Source organism: Apus apus, chromosome 14 (assembly GCF_020740795.1).
Source record: "Apus apus isolate bApuApu2 chromosome 14, bApuApu2.pri.cur, whole genome shotgun sequence".
NCBI lineage: Eukaryota > Metazoa > Chordata > Aves > Apodiformes > Apodidae > Apus > Apus apus.
In genome coordinates, this window is record NC_067295.1 from 1408371 (window position 1) to 1427932 (window position 19562).

General features: G+C 52.2%; 2 protein-coding genes across 3 annotated transcripts; one reads left to right on the forward strand and one right to left on the reverse strand.

The window, feature by feature from the left end:
- Positions 1-1159: 1159 nt before the first annotated feature.
- Positions 1160-5442, reverse strand: LOC127390617 (basic proline-rich protein-like). The gene is made up of 4 exons (XM_051632443.1): positions 5415-5442; positions 4778-5289; positions 4162-4323; positions 1160-1868 (listed from the first exon to the last, which is right to left on the reverse strand). Exons 1-4 carry the CDS (start codon positions 5440-5442, stop codon positions 1740-1742), a joined length of 831 nt encoding a protein of 276 aa, XP_051488403.1. The 3' UTR covers positions 1160-1739.
- ZNF598 (zinc finger protein 598, E3 ubiquitin ligase) lies at positions 5340-18809 on the forward strand. Of its 2 annotated transcripts, none has more exons than XM_051631726.1 (12): positions 5340-5623; positions 7990-8102; positions 8860-8989; positions 10853-11064; positions 11782-11996; positions 12868-12985; positions 14012-14193; positions 14858-14930; positions 15491-16248; positions 17209-17344; positions 18160-18304; positions 18426-18809. In XM_051631726.1, exons 1-12 carry the CDS (start codon positions 5441-5443, stop codon positions 18771-18773), a joined length of 2613 nt encoding a protein of 870 aa, XP_051487686.1. In that variant the 5' UTR covers positions 5340-5440; the 3' UTR covers positions 18774-18809. The 2 variants fall into 2 exon arrangements, with proteins under 2 accessions (XP_051487686.1, XP_051487687.1); XM_051631727.1 differs by having other exon boundaries at positions 14861-14930.
- The last annotated feature ends 753 nt before the right edge of the window (positions 18810-19562 follow it).

Sequence of the window (19562 nt, forward strand, 5' to 3'; positions counted from 1 at the left end):
AGGAGCTCTGCTCCCCGAGGCAGGAACAGTGAGGCAGCTCTTGTCTCTGCCCACTGACGTGAGCTCCCGTAATGGTACTTGAACATCGAGCTCTCTCCAGGTTCTCATCCTGTTCTGGGAATTCACACGTTGGCGCTTCCCCCTGAAAGCCTCACGCTGCTCCTTTCCCCCCCAGCTCCTCTCAGTTCCCATCTAGCTACTATATTTTCTGTTAGCTGCACTTACCCTGCTCTCCTCCTCCAACAAGCTGCTGCTAAAGAAAACCCTTATCACCAGACTCAGGTTTCTGGATGCCTTAAAATACAGCTCTGCTTCCCAGCATCCGTCTGTCTTTAGACCTTCAGGATCCTGCCCCTCTCTGTTCACCCTCCCCCTCTTAAGGAATCGCTGCTTTGCAGACAGGCTTGTGTGACCAAACCACCTTTTTTCACAAAGAAAGAGCTGGGAGGAAAATCCCCTCATGAAATCTGATGTTGTGCATCGTGCCAAGCGCCAGGTCAGGGGGCTGAGGTGTGTGTGTCTCTCTGCAGCTGGACTTTGAAACAGAAAAACATGGTTTAGGTAAAAACACAAATGTGAATGACTAGTGTGACTTCTAATCACAGGCTGGGATGTTTCTTAGATGCAGGAAAAGAATGGGGGCTGTGGGTGTGTTTGATCCCAAACCTTGCGGGGTGAAAGCCCTGCCCCCTGCCCAGTCTGAAATGGCACAAACTGGTTTGACTGCACCCAGTGAGAGGGTGGGAGGGAGGTGTCCGAGGGTGTGCCTGGGGTAACCAGCACTGATCTTACCAAAACACCATCTCCAACCTTAGACAAATGAAGTCTGGTCTCTCAAGGTTCTGGACGGTCTGACTCTGGATGATGAGAGGGGATCTAATTAATGTGTACAAATCTATGAGGGCTGGGTGTCAAGAAGGAGGGGACAACATCTTTTCATTTGTGCCCTGTGACAGGACAAGGGGCAATGGATTCAAACTTGAGCACAGCAAGTTCCACATCAACATGAGGCAGAACTTCTCTACTGAGAGGGTGAAAGAGCACTGAACAGGCTGCCCAAAGACACTGCGGAGTCTCTCTCTTTGGAGACTTTCAAGACCTGTCTGGATGTGACCTGCTATAGATTTGGTCCTGCTCTGGCAGGGGGGTTGGACTCAATGACCTCCAGAGGTCCCTTCCAAACCCAACCATTCTGTGATTCTGTGATGGTCAGGGCTGCAAATTTAAACCTGCCCTCAAAGGAGGTACCTGTGTGAGGCCACAGCTGGGAAGAGAGGGTTATTAAAGAAAAAGAATAATAAGAAGCCCTGAGAAAATTACCACTTTTAACAGGAACTTTGTCAAATGAAAGTAAATTTCACTATTATGGACTGAGTATCTTGTCTGCAAATGAGCTGCATCCACCTCAAGCTGTGAAGATGAAACCCATCCCAGGCATACCCTTTCGCTCTACACTTCAACAGCATCTTAGTGCTGAACTATAAATATTTGATCTGTTGCTCTTCTGCGTAAAATGGATTTGTTGTGCTCATCTGCAGAGTTATCAATTATTTCCAATTTATTGCTGGTTAAATGACTTGAAAAGAGCCTTTTTCTTCTGATGATATTTAGCGAGTAAAGATGGAAATGAACTCTCTGGCACCCATATTGACCTTTTGTCCTGGGAAGAAAACAGCCCCTGCCTGACAAACACGGGACGAGGAACCAAGGAGATATTTACAGTACAAGCTGCAGCCCCGTTAATTATATATGACAACATCTCTTTCTGGTCTGGGGTCACACTTGGCACTCAGATCCAGCCTCCATTTGCAATCACTGGAGAAATCAACCAGCATCCTGCAGCCAGCAGCAGAGGATGATTCAATCCACTGGAAGAGGAGGAGAAAAACCTCTTTGCATCCACGACTCCAAACCCCTGACTCACAGCCAGGGGCAGGACGGGTTTCCTGAACGCTGATGAGTTGAAAAGAGGAGAAAAGTTTGGACATTGGGGGTTTTTTTGGTGTGTTTTTTTTTTTTTTTCTTAGCAATTCCTCGTTCTGTGGGTGGGAGGTGAGGAGCTGCAGGGAGCAGGAGTCTCGGGTGAGATGGCACCAAGATGCCACCCAGGGGGGTGTATTGGCAGTTTACACCTGGGGCAGCTGTGGCACACAGCTGGAAGAGCCATGCCACAGCTGCATTGGCAGGACAGGGCAGAGCTGCTGGGAGCTGCTCTCTGGTGTCCCATGGAGGGAGACGAGGGGCAGGAGTCAGGGAAACCTGAGCTTTGCTGAGGAGAGGGCTGGATTGGCCTCCCAGCCACATGGGAAGGACTGAAAACCTCCTGTGTTCCCTGTTCCAAACAAACCTTCTGGGTCTCTGCTCTGGAGACAGGCCGGGAGAGTTGGGGTCTTCAGCCTGGAGAAGAGAAGGCTCCAGGGAGACCTTAGAGCAGCTTCCAGTGCTTGAAGGGGCTCCAGGAAAGCTGGGGAGGAATTTGGGATAAGGGCAGGGAGGGATGGGATGAAGGGGAGCGATTTCAAGCTGAAAGATGGGAGATTCAGATGAGATATTAGGAAGAAATTCTTTGCTGTGAGGGTGGTGAGACCCTGGCCCAGGCTGCCCAGGGAAGCTGTGGTTGCCCCATCCCTGGCAGTGTTGAAGGGCAGGTTGGATGGGGCTTGGAGCAGCCTGGGCTGGTGGGAGGTGTCCCTGCCCATGCAGGGGGTTGGAGCAAGTTAATCTCTAAGGTTAATTCCAACCCAAACCATTCCATGATGCTTTGATTCTAGTTTAAAACAGGACTGGGTGAGCGTGAGAAACCTGCCTGGGAGCAGCTCCCCCTGCAGCTTCCTGGGGCTCCCTCCAGACACTCATTAGAGGAAATCTTATCCAAGAAAACGCCTCAGCTGATGAGCTGCCAGCACCACCGCTGCAGCACCCTGGAGAAGAGCCAGCAATGCTTCCTTCCATCGGGAATATCACACAGGCTGCGGGTGGGAAAACCACCCTGGCACCAACAGGACTTGCAGGATCAGGTCCTGGATGCTCCTGGACCTGCAGGCACTGATGCCACTGACCAGCTCCTGCACCCATCCCCGGAATCTGCCAGGAACAAACTCTGCCCCTGCCCCCTGGCTGGGTCACCACATTCCTTGTGATGAGTAATGTCCCTGTTCAGGCTCCTGATGCCGGGATGTTTGTCACCCTGGCGCTGGGGCACTTGTGTAATTTCACAGCCGAGTGACACTCAAGACAGCCCATTACTGCCACCAGCCTCCAGCTCATTTCGTGCTAATTGCTCTCCAAAACGGTGTGATGCAGTTTGGACACAAAAACATTTTCAACAGTATCATTAATTCGGAGGGGGAGGGGGGGGGGGGGGTAGAACATTTCCTGGAGCAATTACAGCCAACATCCTCAGTCATTCCTAATTATTTCATACATCCCCTCCCAAACACACTTTAATGTTGATGAGCAGAAAGATGGGTATTATCTGCTCCACTTTGAAGTGTGATAAATGGGTCTCTTTAGGAGAAAGTAAATATTACCTGTTGTAATGGCCCAGAATGTTAAAACACTTGGTTAATCAGTGTTCCAAAATACTTATCAAACTTATCACTTTATCAGTGACTGCACAGATGGAGTTAAATGGCATTGGACCAGAAAGCATCGTGATACATTTTAATGAACTTGCTATGTTTGATACCCTCCTTGGTCCCAAAAATAATAATTTATGCATCAAAGCAAAGGAAGAGCATCTTTTAACTCAAATGACAAGGAATTTGGTGAAAAGACAGCAAATCTGAATGGCAGAGATGCTGCTCATCCAAACTTCCAGCTAGCCAGGATGCACAGGAGATCCCAGGAATTCACTGTACATTTCAATGTGGAATTGAAGGTGGTTTCAGCTCCATTTCCCTTCCTAGAAAATGTAGTTTGTGTTTAATTCTTAAGGGTTACTGCACTGAGTCAGTGAGGAACCCCAGGACTGACCTGCTCCACTGGGGCATGCTGAGTTCTGGGATCATTCCTTCATCATCCTCTAACACCAGCTCTGCAGGTCACGGGAGACACCCGGGGAAACCAGGGCCATCCTGTCAGTGCTGGGACAGGCAGCAGCTGTGACTCAGGGCACAGGACTCCAGGAATGTTTGCTAAGCAGAGTGACGTGCTGCTCACCTGCTGCCACACAGCGTGATGTGGCAGAACAAGCTCCTCATGCCACGATCTGGGGACTTCTTGAGGCGTTTTGGGTGGGTCCAGCAGCAGAACTTCCGTGTCTGCCAGGAACCAGCTCTGATTTTTCACACAGGGGAAGGAAAGTGGCCCAACACTGGTCTCCTAGCAGGGATCCGGGATAAAACAAGGTGTGAGAAACTCAGCTTGGAAAAACTCCTTCTGCCTCCTCCTCTGTGCTGTCCCCAGAGCAGCTTTCGTGCCTCCCCTCGGCTGCCACGCGCACACGGCTGCCGAGCTGCTCCCCGCGCTCCTGGAGCACCCTCTCCTGTTCGAGGAGCTGCAATTCCCAAGCTCCAGCCCCAGCCCCACGCGGGCCTTTCCCATACAAGAAACAGCCCCCAGAGCGGGTGCGGGACCACACGCCTGTTTCCCAAAGCCCAGCCAGCGGGTGACGAGCTCGAGTTCCCTGCGGCAGCTCCCGGGAGCTCCCACGCGCGTTCCTGACGGACTCGCCGCTCCCCACGAGCGGGCCCCAGCCCGGCCGGGCGCCGGGACCTTCTGCTGGAGGCGAAACCCTCCGGCCCACGTTTGATCCGGTTCTTTTTCCCGAGCGCACCCAGGTCACACCGGGGACGAGCTGCCCGCGGTACAAAGCGAGGTCACCGGGCAGAGCCGCAGGTGCGGGGCGGGGGGGTGGTGGTGCCGTTTGCCCCGAGAAGGCCCAGATAAAGCCCCGTCCTGCCCCCGCACGGCTGCGAGGCCGCCGAGCTCCCGGGACACCAGGCGGGTGGCGGCCCAGGGCAGGCCCAGCGCCGCGCTGCCCCTCAGCGGGGCTGCCCAGGCCTCCCGGGGTTGGGTTCCGCTGCTCCCGCCGGCCCGGGCTGCTGCCGGGGCCCGGGGGTCCCCCCGCCGCAGACGGCGGCCCCGGGGGTCCCGCGGAGGTGACGGCGCCGCGGGCCGCCCCGCGCGGGGCCCGGCGAGAGGCGGCGCCAGACGGGCCCGCGCGGGGAGACGCTCCGGACAGCGCTTCTCTATGGTCGGGGCGGCGCGGTGGGCGCTCTGGGCTGCGACTCGATGGTGGCGCGGTGGAGGACGCGGGGAGGGTGGGCGGGGAGGGCGCGGGCCGCTCTAGGCGGAGCCTGGCGGTTGTGGGGCCGGGGATCCGCGGCAGGGGCGGGTCTCTATGGTCGGAAGCCGGGCGGCGCTCTAGGCCGCCTCTCGATGGTGCGGGCGGTTGCTAGGCGGTGCGGGGCCTAGGCCGCGGCGGGTCGGCGCCGCCATGGCCGCCTCGGCCTCCGGCGCGGCGGGGCCGGCGGACGGGGCCTGCGTGCTGTGCTGCGGGGAGCTGGAGGTGGTGGCGCTGGGGCGCTGCGACCACCCCATCTGCTACCGCTGCTCCGTGCGGATGCGGGCGCTGTGCGGGGTGCGGTACTGCGCGGTCTGCCGGGAGGAGCTGGGCCAGGTGAGGCCGGGGCCGCCGCCCGGGGGAGCGGGGCCGGGGCCGGGGCCGGGGCCGGGGCCGGGGCAGGAGTTGGGCAGCGGAGCCGCTCGGGGAATCTGCGGGGCGGGGTGGAAATGTCCCCCAGCCGGGAGCGCTCCGGGGCTGTGGGCCGCCTCCTCTGCCGCTCGTGGGAGCCGGGAGGCCTGTCGGAAACCAAATACGAAGGAAAAAAAGGAATTTACAGGGAATATCTAATCTTTAAACCGCCCAGAGTTGCTCCCCAGAGATGTGTGACGTGATCTCAGGTGACTCCGTCACTCTGATGAATTTCGGAGTTGATTTTAAGCTGCGGGTACAACATACTTCGTATTCTTTCAGGGCTTGCTCATGCCTGGCGTTCCAGCCCGTTTGCCTGAGCCCTCTCTTGGGTGGGGGTTGAAAAAGTAATTCCCCCTCAGTTTTAATTTTTCTGATAGGTTCCTGTTTTCCTCACGGCTGCTGATGCCATGAAAGAAACACTGAGAGGAATCCAGGACTGGAAGAGATACACCCAGATGGTTTAGGAAATGAAAGAAAAAGAATGGATCAGGGGAGGGGCTTGTCCCTTGGCGAAGGGAGTTTCCCCACCCCTCTCCTTGCGACCCAGCTGTTGGCTTGGGCTGCTCTGCAGTTAAGTGGTTGGAGGGGCTGAAGGTTTGAGGCTTTGTGCTGCAGATCCGAAGGTTTTGTGAAGGCCAGAAAGGTCGCTGTGTTTTTTTGGACTGAGCTCACTGGCACAGGAGGAGCCTCTGTGACCATGGAAGTCATTTAATCCCTGCTCCTCCCCTGGGGAGCAGCAAACTGGGATGTTGCTCTTCATCCTCAAACACAGGGGAGCTTTTCATCTCGAGAGCTTTTCCATGTTGTGAAATTGTTGTATTGTGTGGCCTGAACTTTGATCCATCTTTCCCCTCATTTATGAACACTTTAAAATTACCCTTTTATTAGATTTGTCTAAGAGGTCATTTTTCATGGCTGTGCTTCCATGGTGTATCCTTAAGTGTTCCTGGTATCCTGTCCTCTCTGTTCACCCATCGGCCCCGAGGAAAACAATATTTTTGGGGGCATAAATCACATCCAAGCTGCCACTGGATGAGCTGAGCCTATAGGTAGGACCTAAAATTGGGTCTCTTAATTTGCTTAATGTGTGGAATTAGCACAGACAAGCCCGGCAGTTCCGGATCCCAGCTGCTCCGTGTCCCAGGGAGATGGAGCTGTGGGGGAGAGTGGCAGTGCAGGATGAGGTGGAGGAGAAGCAGGATATTCTTGTTCTGGTAACATGTGCTTGCAGAGGTGCATCACTGTGCAGTGAGGGGAGGAAGGATTCCCTGTCCACCTGGAAGCCAGCCCTGCCTGGATCAGGGATCCCTCCATGTGTTCGTTATGTACATGTGTGAGATTGTTTCAGGAGCTGCTGCAGGGAATTGTCTTGGACTCTGGGCATAAAATCTGCTTTCCAGCAATCCGTTCCTCGCTCCTAAAACCCAAGAAGTATCAGTAGAACTTAACTGGAACAAATTATTTTAAAATAATTGGATTTTGACAGTTGTCATTTATCCCACAAACTTCAGCTTGGATTCAGCTCGGTGTTTCAGCCAATGGTTGTAGTTTTCCTTTTGGTTGGCTTAGAAGTAGCCACACTATAAAGAAGGCTTTAAACCCTCCCCCCTGCCCCAAAGCCCGACACAAAGGAGTTGTTCCTGGGTGTTTCACCCCAGGAGGGGCAGAGGGATGGACAAGGCTGAGGCTCTGGGCGCTGTACACATTGGTGTTTGTATCGAGGCTGTAGACCCAGGCTGCTGGGGGACAGCTGGGGGCTGGCACCGTCCCCCGGGAGGGGGGTGTGGTGCAAATCATTTGGGAAGTGAGGTAACTTTGTTTCTTGCTCTCCTGGTGGTTAAGGAAAGAAAAAGCGGTGGTTTCCCAGTGGGACATGGGGGGGGATGTCCCTTCTTCCTGTGGGATCCCCTGCCAGGAGATGGGGGGGAGCTGAGAGCCAGGCTCTTGAGAGGCACTGGCTAAAGGGGGGTGAACTGGTTGGAGATACTGACTCCCAGCACAGCCGTGTCAGTAAAACAGACCATAAAAGAGTTTCCTAATCTAGTTCAAAATCCAAAGAGCAGGCCAGCGGAATCTCTCTTCCTCTGAGCTGGCGTTGACCAGGAGCAGTCGTGGTGGCTTTACGGGCAGTTCTGGGGCAGTGACTTGTGTCCTCTGCAAGTCCTGTCTGAGCTCCAGGCCAGGGCGAGTTCCCTCCCAGGCCAGGTCTGTGCTGGGGGGTTTGTCTCAGGTCGCAGGGCTGCCCGGGAGCTCTCCCTGAGGGTGGTGCTGCCTTGATGTCCCTGCAGGTTGTTTTTGGGAGGAAACTGACGTCCTTCTCAGCAGTAGCACTGCACCAGCTGCAGCATGAGAAGAAATACGACATCTATTTTACGGATGGAGAAGTTTACGCCCTGTACAGGTGAGTGTGGAGTCCTTCTGCACCAGGTCCCCAGAGCAGCACCTCCTTATCTGTGGGACGTGGCAGGAAGTGCTTGTGGGAGCAGTGATTGTGGCAGGTGACAGGCTGGCTGGGGCCAGTACTCAGGGACACAGCTGGCACAGGGAGCAGCTCTTCAAGGCCAGAGCCTTGGATTCCCTTGCTCTGTCAGGAGAAGTTGCTGCTTCAGTGACAGCAAATGTGCTGAAAGGCTCTTGGGTGGCTGCAGTGGGAAGGACCGAACCATTGCTATCATTGTGTTTATTGCTGGGCTGCACTGGGGCTGGTCAAAACAGAGGAGGGCAATGAAGATGGTCAGAGAGCTGAAGCACCTCTCTGATGAAGACAGGCTGAGGGATTTGGGGCTGTTCAGCCTGTAGAAGAGTCCGGGGGGGACCTTACAGTGACCTTCCAGTACCTGAAAGGGGCCTATGAGAAGGCTGGAGAAGACCTGATCACTGGGGTAGATTTAGGTTGGACATTAGGAAAACGTTCTTTACTATGAGGGTGGTGGGTCACTGGAACAGGGCCCCATCCCTGGAGACATTCAAGGTCAGGCTTGATGGGGCTCTGAGCAATCTGTATTCCTGGGACAAGCAGGACCCTCAGCTCCTCACCAGGTGCTGGGGGAGCTGTGAAATGCAGCCTCTGCCCTTGGGGGAATGTTGGGATTCAGTAAAGGGGTCAGGCTGAGGAGAGGGAGTTGGACCATTTCTAGGAAATTCTTCTTGTCCCTTAGGAAGCTGCTGCAGCACGAGTGCCCCTTGTGTCCGGATGCGAAGCCCTTCAACACCTTTGCAGACCTGGAGCAGCACATGAGGAAGCAGCACGAGCTCTTCTGTTGCAAACTCTGTGTCAAACACTTGAAGGTGAGCTCGGCCTGTGCTTCCCGGTGTGACCTGCAGGAGTCCGCGGAGAGGTGGGAGGAAGGGGTGGCTGAATACCATCAATTTATTGTTTAAAGCTTCCTCTCTCTGCCTGCAGTGAGGCCAGTTGCTTTGCTTTAAGTCTTTCTTCTTCTATAAACCGATTAATGAAGAAGGCCTGAAGGTTCTCAGTGGGTTATATTTTAAATTAAATCCAACCATATTAATAACCTTCTAATGTTCACTCCTCTGCCACAATGTGTGTCAATCCCACCCCAAACTGTCTGATAGGAGGTTAATCCTGAGTCGTAGGCAGACTTGGTTACAACTGTAACAGGAGGGGTTTGATGACCACAAAGACTTGTAATGACTTTAGGAGCTAAAACTGTAACTTAAGAAAATATTTGGTGCTGGTTCAGGCAGGAGAATAAATCATGGAGGCATGGATTTATTCCTCAGGTCAGAGTCAGTGTAGCATTTTCAGCTGGATCATGTGCAGGATGGGAATCCATCTTGCTGGTTTAATGAAATATAATTAGATTTCATGACCTTGTTTGTTTGCTCGGAGGAAATTTCCTATATCTTGTTGACTTACTGGACAGTGGGACTCAGTGTTGCCTCCTGTGGAGCTCAGCTGTGTGTGATGTACACACATAGAACATGACCAGGAGCTGGTTTAAAATGTGTTTCACAACCTGCTAAAGATGAACAGTTACTGGGAACCTGAGTTGTCCATGTCTGGAATGGTCAGGTGAATTCAGTCTTAAAACTCCTCATCTAACCAACCCCATCATCATCCTTTTCTCTTGGGTTGTTTTTTTTTTTTTTCAATCCCACCCAAATTTCACCTCAAAGGGCTGGTGTTATGTCAGTCAGTTGGTGCTTCTTGAGTTGGAAAGCCAGAGCTCCACCTTTCCCTGGGGCCAGAGTGGGACTTGTATTCCTGAAGTACACGTTGAACAAAGTACTGCTCAATGGGTTCTAGGCCTGCTAACCCCTGTGCCTGGTAGTTGTCAGCATTCCTTGTTGTTGTGGGAGAGAACTGAATGCATGGGCACATAGTTTCAGAACTCATGGCACAGGGTTTTTTGTGTGTGTTTGTTTCCTCTGCTTTTTTTCCCCACCAGACGTTATAATTTAAAGGTTTTTTTGCATTATGTTGCTACACAAAAAGTGTAAAACAATGTGAAAGGGAGACAGGTGGATGAGATCTGTTTCCAGTGTTAAACAGAGTGAAATGCAAGTTAGGTTGAAGTTGGACCTTTCACTTGGATTCTTTTTTTTTCCTATTCACTGAAAATCGTAGGGGTTGGCTGTCACGTTGCATCTTTCTGAAGCAAAACCCCCACCCCTACCAGTGATCAAGTTGTGCACAACCTGGCTTATTCATAGGATCCTGAATGGTTTGGGTGGGATGGACCTTTATAGATTGTCTAGATCCAACCCCCTGCATGGGCAGGGGACACCTCCCACCAGGGGACACCTCCCACCACCCCAGGCTGCTCCCAGCCCCATCCAACCTGCCCTTCAACACTGCCAGGGATGGGGCAGCCACAGCTTCTCTGGGCAACCTGGGCCAGGGTCTCACCACCCTCATAGTGAAGAATTTCCTCCTAATGTCTCACCTAAATTTCCCCTCTGCCAGTTTAAAGCCATCGTCCCTTGCCCCATCCCTCCCTGCCCTTGTCCCAAGCCCCTCCCCAGCTTTCCTGGAGCCCCTTCAGGCACTGGAAGGTGCTCTACGGTCTCCCTGGAGCCTTCTCTTCTCTAGGCTGAACACCCCAGCTCTCCCAGCCTGGCTCCAGAGCAGAGCTGCTTCCATGTTGTTCTTGTTTCACATGAAGAACCACACACGTATTCCCTCAGATCTTCACCTACGAGCGGAAGTGGTATTCCCGCAAGGACCTGGCCCGTCACCGCATCCACGGGGACCCAGATGACACCTCCCACCGTGGCCACCCCCTCTGCAAGTTCTGTGACGAGCGTTACCTGGACAACGATGAGTTACTGAAACATCTGCGACGGGATCATTATTTCTGTCACTTCTGTGACTCTGATGGTGCTCAGGAATACTACAGGTTTGTACAAGCAGTTTATTCCTCTTTCTGTAGCTTCAATTTTGAGGACAAGTTGCTTTGCATTTTGGGGAAAGCAGCACTTGAAGACAGAGGGCAAGGATGTCAGCAGGTTGGCTGCAGTCTCAGACCAATAGGCAAGGTCATCACTTTCTGCCTAGATCAGGTTTTAAAGTTTTCTTCATTGGTGAGAAGCATTAGAAGTTACATTTTGCAGCGTGACAGCAGCTCTGTCTGGTGTGTGTGTGACCTCTAATGCTCCGAATTTCTGTGTGTGCAGCACGTGCCTGGTGTGCAGCTGGGTGTGCTGAGGGGCAGCAGCGGGTTCAGTCGAACACCTGGGGTCAGGCTTGAAGGTCTTTGACTGTACATGGGTGGTTTCAGCTGGAAAGCTTGCCTGGGGATAAGAAACATGGAATGGTTTGGCTTAGAGGAACCTTAAAGCTCATCTAGATCCAACCCCCTGCATGGGCAGGGACACCTCCCACCATTCCAGGCTGCTCCAAGCCCCATCCAACCTGCCCTTCAACACTGCCAGGGATGGGGCAGCCACAGCTTCCCTGGGCAGCCTGGGCCAGGGTCTCACCCCCCTCACACTAAAGACTGAACCAGCCACTTGGGATAGTCTTCACCGTGTCAGAGCAGCCGTTCCCGCCGCGAACCCGGCGGGAAGGCCGGATCCCTGGGGAAGGCTTTGTCTCAGGCTGCCTCCTCTTGCAGCGACTACGAGTACCTGCGGGAGCACTTCCGGGAGCAGCACTTCCTGTGCGAGGAGGGCCGGTGCAGCACGGAGCAGTTCACCCACGCCTTCCGCACCGAGATCGACTACAAGGCGCACCGCAGCGCCTGCCACAGCCGCAGCCGCGCCGAGGCCCGCCAGAACCGCCACATCGACCTGCAGTTCAGCTACACCCCCCGGCACCCCCGCCGCGAGGGTGAGCCTGCTGGGCACAGGGGGACAGCATCTGGGTTCATCTCCCTAAGCCAGGGAGAAGTCCTGAACCGAGAAAAGTTCCGGGGCAGGACCCCTGAGAGGTTCTCGGGTTTGTCCTTGATGACCAGAATTTGACCAACAGGGCTCTGGGCAACCAGGTGTTGTTTCAGGGGTGGCCTTGTTTTGAGTGCTCACAGCCTCCCTGGGCAGCCTGTCACCCTCACTATAAAGAGTCCAGAGGTCTTTCCCTACCTAAATTGTCTGACAATTTTTTCCCCCGTGGGTGATTTTAATGATGATAACACAGTTTTAGGAAAAAAACTGAGTTCTTTCTCCGGTTTCTAATGACATGAATGACTTACGTGACAGTTAATACAGAGTAGTGATGAACATGGAGCCAGAAACCAGAGTAGCATATCCACGTAGAAGTGCAGAGATCTACATGCCTATGAACTCCTCTTCTCTGTGGAGCTGTGGATAGAATCACAGAATGCCAGGTTGGAAGGGACCTCAAGGATCATCTTGTCCAACCTTTCTAGGTAATAATCTAGTTTGATTGAGAAGGCCCAGCACCCTATCAAGCTGCGTGTTAAAACTGTTCAATGGAGGGGAATCCACCACTTCCCTTGGGAGATTATTCCAATGTCTATATTGGAAGATCCCTCCATAAAACCAAAATTACTCAAAACTCGCATCACAGGTACATGGGGTCCAGATACTGCAAAATATATTAATGTAGCAATGCTGAAGGTTATATAGACTACTTAATCATTGGGAAGAAATGGAGATAGATTTGTTTGTACTAGTGTATTTTCAGCTTGTTCAGGTTAGAGAAGTAACTCTGAGGGTGATGAACCATCCTTCCTGCTCAGGTGTCATAGGTGGAGAGGACTATGAAGAAGTTGACCGGTACAACAGGCAGGGGAGGTCAGGCAGACTGGGCGGCCGAGGAGGTCAGCAAAACAGAAGAGGCAGCTGGAGATACAAGAGGTGAGTGGTACAGCATCTTGTGCATTTCTGTTGCTGCTTAGTGTTGTTTTTTTACTTACCAGTTGCTGGTGTTCTGGTGGGCCAGCAGGTGGGAGGTGGGTACAAAACTTGGAAGCCTCCAGAGGGAGTCCATGGGAGCAGAACTGGCTGTCAGTCCTGCTGACTGCAGGCTTGGGCAAAGTCAAAGTGTTTTGTGTGAAGTTTCAGCTCTCTGGAGTTTGACCCAGGAAGCAAACACTGTCATCTTCAACTTGTGGGTTAAATACTCTGAATCCCAAACCAATTTCAGCAACTGTTTCTATGCTAAGGCTTCTAAATAGGATTTTCTGAAGCGAGTGGCAAGTGTTTGCAGGTTTGATGGGCTCTTTGGTCTGGGTAAAGATGAAGTTGCTGTTCTAAGGACCATGCTTCTCATTGACTAACAGATCTCTGTCTGGCCAGGCTGAGTGCTTTGGAAAAAGAAGAGGGTTAAGTATTGACACAAAATTCTGCATTTATGTGTCTCTCCATCCACACCAGGCCTGAGCACTGTATACATACTGCACATCTATTTGTCTTCCTTTTCTGGCTGGACAGTCAGCTGGTTCATGACTGCTGATTGCACTGGGGGATAAAGTCCATCTCTGAACACGGACATGTTGGTGTCGCATGTGGATCGTGCATGTGTTGAGGGTTCATGACAAACCATGTTCCCAAGAACTGCTGTGGCCCACAAGTCTGACTTCATATGTTTGAACAGGAGAGACAGGTGTCCCCATGCATCCTTGGTACTGTCTCTCCCAGTTCAGCCCAGTTTCTTCTGGCCTGGGTTGTTACTGCCACATGTAGAACTTGCAGATCCAGGGGGAAATGTTGCCTGTCTCACCAGCACTGCAGCGGTGGGTTTGTTGTAGGTGTCTCAGCAGGTGGCAGTGCAGGATCAGGGACAGTCACTGGAGCTGAGATGGGAGAGGTGAGAGCTGGAGTGAGGCAGAGCTGCTGCGTTATCCGGGCTGTTTGACCAAGGAAACCCACCTTGTCCTGCAGGGAGGAAGAAGACCGAGACGTGGCAGCAGCCGTCAGGGCGTCGGTGGCAGCCAAACGGCAGGAGGAGAGAAAACGGGTGGAAGACAAAGAGGACAGCAGCAGCAGAGGGAGGAAGGAGGACCTGAGGGATTCTGAGGTGCTCAGCTCCAAACGTGTGCCAAAACCTTCCAGTGAGGTGACAGGTCAGTGTGGAATGTGCTGTGGGTCTGGAGAGCAGCCTGGCAGATGTAGGGATCACCGAGCATTGTCCTCACGAGCTGGTGGGTGTGGATGCAGCTGTGCAGAACCTTCATCCATCACCATGGGATTGCAGGGACATGTGTCCAAGTGGGCAAGGTTCCTGCAGCAGGTTATTCCTGAAATGGAGCTGGGGAGAAATACCCAGTGCAGTTAACATCTTTGGGATGTTCCACCCAAGTGGGGTGCCAGGTCCTGCTCTCGTGCAGGAACTGGTTCCTTGTGATGCTGGAGCCGAGTGCCCCTTGTTTGAGAACAAGTTGTTTTCAGTAAAGGTTCATAACTGGTGAAAACCTTTAATTGTTTGGATCCACATCCAGTTTGGGCCAATAAACACAAAGTGCTTCTCAACCAATGTTTTGCTCGTGTTCATGAATTCCCTGCATGCAGTAGCCAGCACAGGGTGACACCGGGGGGTGCAGGAATAGAAGGAAATAGAGATGCAGGGATTAAAATTATCCTTTCGGAATGTCATGGTTTGTGACATCATCTGCTGCTGAGAATAAGACTTGCTAAAGCTGCTGTCATGGTCATTGAGAGCTTCCACTCTGAAATGAATGGGTCTGAATTAAAAACATCTCTCTGCTCTTTTTGTCCGTGGTCCAAAAGAAGCAGCTGCTAATGGAGTTTTAAGCCAAGATGATTTCCCAGCCATTGGTTCAGCAGCAGGACCTCTACAAGGGTGAGTGTCTGCAGGGCTGTAGCCATGGGGAAGCAGGTGTAGGAACTTCCTTATGTTCTGCATTTCTGGAGAGAATAATTTTACAGGTCACTTGATCCACAAGTGCTTCCCTCTGCCCTGGCCCCTCCGAGCTGCTGGTCACCTGCACCACCCGTGTTGGTTGTCACTTCAGTTCGTTGCTTGAGCTTCTGGTGCAGTTTCAGGGGAAATGCTGATATTCTCCATTCCAGCCATTTTTAACTCAGTAGCTTGTTTTGAAGGAGCTGCACGTGGTGGTGTCTGTGCAGGATGTGGCAGCTTAGATGGGGCTGTATGTGCAGCTCTGGTCAAGTGAGGGGCACCTAGATGGTGCTGATAGCACAGTGAGGTGAGTGTGGCCTCTGTGAGGAGCCTCACTCCAGGTGACCAGCCTTGGGTGCCTTTGCACCCCATTTGTGAGCTCAGTCACCCCACCCTGACAGTCTGAAGGCCACAGCCAGGCATGGAGCTGGTCCTGCTGGCTGGGGTTGTTCTCCCCTGGCAGCACCATTGTCATGGAGTGTCCTTTTCCTTCCTCATAGCTCTGCCCAGCTAGCAGCAGTTAAGCTGAAGGAAGAAGATTTCCCAAGTTTGTCCTCCTCTGCAGCACCCACTATCTCTTCTGGGATGGCTTTGACATACACGGTGACTGCAAAGAAAACAGCTTTCCAGGAGGAGGATTTTCCAGCTCTGGTGTCCAAGATGAGGCCAAACAATAAAACAGTGACTAACATCACATCTGCGTGGAACAATGGTTCCAGTAAAAATGTGGTCAAAGCCATTAGCAGTCCCTGTGTCCACCAGATGGCCAAAAAATCATCCTTGAACAGCTCCAAGGGGAGTAAGAAGAGCAATAAACTCTCTCATTCAGATGATGAAGACGGTAGTGGCTTGACAACCCAGGAGATCAGAAGCACACCAACCATGTTCGATGTGTCGTCCTTGCTGGCAGCTTCTACCTCACAAACTTTTACAAAAGTGGGCAAGAAAAAGAAGATGGGGGTTGAGAAGCAGAGACCATCCTCCCCACACCTGCCCCAGGAGACACTGTTACCCAGGTCATCGACGGACAAGCTGCCAGAAGCAGAGCAGACACCAAACGTGTCCTCTTCTCTTCATGCCCCTGACAGAGCCACAGCTGTCACCAATGGCCACTCAGAAAAGCCCTCAGCCATCTGCAGCACACCCAAAGAGCCCCCTGGCCTTAAAAAGCCCACAGTGACTAACAAATGCCCTTTACCTCAGGAAGACTTCCCAGCCCTTGGGAGCTCAGGATCGGCTCGGATGCCCCCGCCACCAGGTAAGCGCTGCAGGGCATGGCTGGTGTGACTGAGGTGTGTAAACTGCTCCTCCTGGCTGTGGTGGGGGGAGCAGTTCTGTCCCTGTGCACTGGGTTAGGCTTTGAGGTTAGAAAAGACAGGGCGACATGGTTGGGCTTGGAAGTCCTCTGTGGAAGCCACTGGAAGCGGTGGCAGTGTTGGGATGCCTCTGCTCCATGCAGCTGCTCTCCAGGGTGGCTCATAGCTGAGCAGCTGGTCTTAACCTGTCACTGCTTTTCTGCTGAGTCATGGCTGGCACAGACCTGTGCTGTGCCTGAGACAGACCTGTGCTTTTGTGCTTTAGATCTGGTTTGAAGCTCCTGAGGGCACAGGGAATCTCTCTGGCCATGACCTGCTGATACTTGTCACTTGGCGCTTGGTTGCTTTTGTTCTGTGTTTGCAGATTTAATGCCCTTGCTTTTAGCAGGCCCAGAATCCTGTGAAACTGGGGTAACGTGGCAACAAACATGACTTCCAGGGGTTTTAATGAAAGGGGAATCACATCAGGAGGTGCTTGCAGAGCTGGTTTGTTCTGTGCTGCTCTGCAGACACTGCTTGGTGGAGTGTGCCAGAACACGCGATGCCTGGTGCTGCTGTGACCTCTGGAGTGAATTCTGTTTGCTTTAATAACCTGAAACTGGTTTTCCAGCCTGAGTTTGAGGTTGTTGTTTTTTTAATTACTTTCTATTGAAAAAGTAAATTAACAGTTAAAGTGCTTTCTCTGTAGAGGAACATCAGCCTCTCCAAAGTGGTTCTTGACCTGACTGTTCAGGCAACCATTGTTAATTTTTTTCCCATCTAGTGATGCCTGCACTGCTTGACTCCTCCTCCTTAGTGCTTCTGGAGAGTACATCAGAGCACTGGTGTTAATTTTAGAGGGTGGTGTGTGCGTGCCACAGATCTATGCTCTGACCTCCTGCCCATTCTCTGCCTCCATTTAGGCTTTAACACTGTGGTGCTATTAAAGAGTCCTCCTCCGCCTCCGGGACTGTCGGTGCCTGTTAGTAAACCCCCTCCAGGTTTTGCTGTTATTCCATCCACCAATCTCTCTGAACCTGTCACTACATCTTTGAAAGAGTAAGTAAAAGTCCTTGGGTTGGAGTACTTTGCACATCACATCTCAGTTGTGTCATGTGGGCTTCACAGGACATGGGAAATGCTCTGAGGAGATCATTGCAAAGCAGGTGCTGCTGCAGAGGCCAACCCTGTAGTGATTCCCCTGGGGAGTCCTGTGCCCATCTTGGCCTGATCTCAGGAGAGTTGTGCAAAAGAAAGCACAAGTGTTGGATGATTGCAAGCCTGAAGAAGTGAAAACCTGTGTGGTGGCTCAGCCTTTGGTCTTTCCTAGTTTTGTTTGGAAATCAGCAGCTTGAACATAATCTTTCCATTGAGTCTGAGTCCCAGAAGCAAGGTGCTGAAGCCTGGTTTCCTTGGTGACCCCTAAATGCTTTCATTGCTCTGACCTTCTCAGTAGCTGCTCTCTGGTTGGGGCCCTTCTGGGCTGGAGAGAGGAGTTTACAGGAAAAGGGGAGGGGAAAATTTATCTAAGTTTAATATAGATGTCTGAATTAATCATTTGGTTTCGTTCGTGATGTGGGCTTGGCTGCTCACATCTTTTCAGTGAACCTTGGTTGCAAAATGGCCAGGCAGGTGTGTTAAACTGGTATTTTAAATACTCCGTCCAGGTAAATCTGGAATCTGATACAGTAAATCCCACAGGATGTTTCATTGCCCCAGCAGGACAGCTGTGCTGCCTGTGGTGACTCCATGTGTGCTGGGGGGAGAGAGGGACTGTGACCTATGAAGGAGAGCAGCCACAGGACAGACACCCAGCAGCATCTTGGTGTGACATGGGACAATGACAGAGTCACTTCTGGTCTTTTCCAACACAGGCCAAAACCCTGTCACGGATCCTACTTGATACCTGAAAACTTCCAGCAGAGGAACATCCAGCTGATCCAATCCATTAAAGAATTCCTCCAAAGTGATGAGTCCAAGTTCAACAAATTTAAGACTCATTCTGGGCAATTTAGGCAGGTGAGTGGGCAAGAGTCTTTGAATCCCCCAAACTTTCCTCTGTGGGAAAATGAATCCCAGTGAGATTATTTTTACATCTGTATTTTTTTTCCTCATTATTCCAATTCCCCTTGCCCTGCAGGGGCTGATTTCTGCAGCACAGTACTACAAGAGCTGCCGAGAGCTGCTGGGAGAGAACTTCAAGAAGATCTTTAACGAGTTGTTGGTGTTGCTGCCAGACACAGTCAAGCAACAGGAACTGCTTTCTGCTCACAACGATTTCAGAATCAAAGAGAAACAAAGCTCAAACAAACCCAAAAAGAACAAAAAGAATGTTTGGCAGATGGACTCCAGCTCTGATCTCGACTGCTGCATCTGTCCCACGTGTAAGCAAGTGCTAACCCAGCAGGACATTGTCACCCATAAAGCTTTGCATATCGAGGACGAGGAGTTCCCTTCCCTCCAAGCAATCAGCAGAATCATCAGTTAGCTTTTCTGAAGACCAATAAAAGTCTCTCTCTATGAATATGCACTTTTTGGGATGTGGTTTGGCAGCGTAGAGTGGGGCGGGTTGGGTAGTGGGGTGATTGTTAGTGTCCTCCCAGGGGTGGTCATAATGCCCAGGGGTCACTGGACTAATTAACACCCAAAGTCTGAGCTTCCCAAATGCTGGAGAGGAGTGGGGCTGGGTGGGCAGGGCAGGCAGGGGGCACCCTGCTCCTGCACCCTGCAGTGACTGAGGAAATGCTTTCTGATCTGCAGACTGACAGAGGACACAGGAGGGGAATAAGCAGCTGGTTTGGGGGGTTTCTTTCTTTTTTGGGGGGCCTGGGGGAAGATTGTGAATCACTGAAATGAATGGAAGCAAAACTGGCTTCCCTAAGAATATTCTGGGTTTGTGTGTGCTGTTTCTGTGCCCAGGGGGTCTCAGCAGCCAGGGGTACTTCCCCAGGGAGGGGAAAGCTGCTGCTCAGACATGTGTGTGGCTGTCCCAGCTGTGTGGCTGTCCCAGCTGTGTGGCTGTAGCCATGGGGCTGCTTCTAGAGCAAAGAGAATTCCTGTCTGAGATGTGAATCCATCCTCCTACTTGAAGAGCTGGACTGGTCTGTGCAATGAGTTGAACATGAGATTTGCAGCCACCTCTGACCTTTGCTGTGCCATGTTCTTTAAAGAGTCCTTTTCTAGCACTGCAGGGTCACTGGTGACCCCAAGGCCTTCCAGCCCCCTAAAGCACACTTCACATCACTTGATTTCAGGACTGTCATCTTCCTCATGCCTT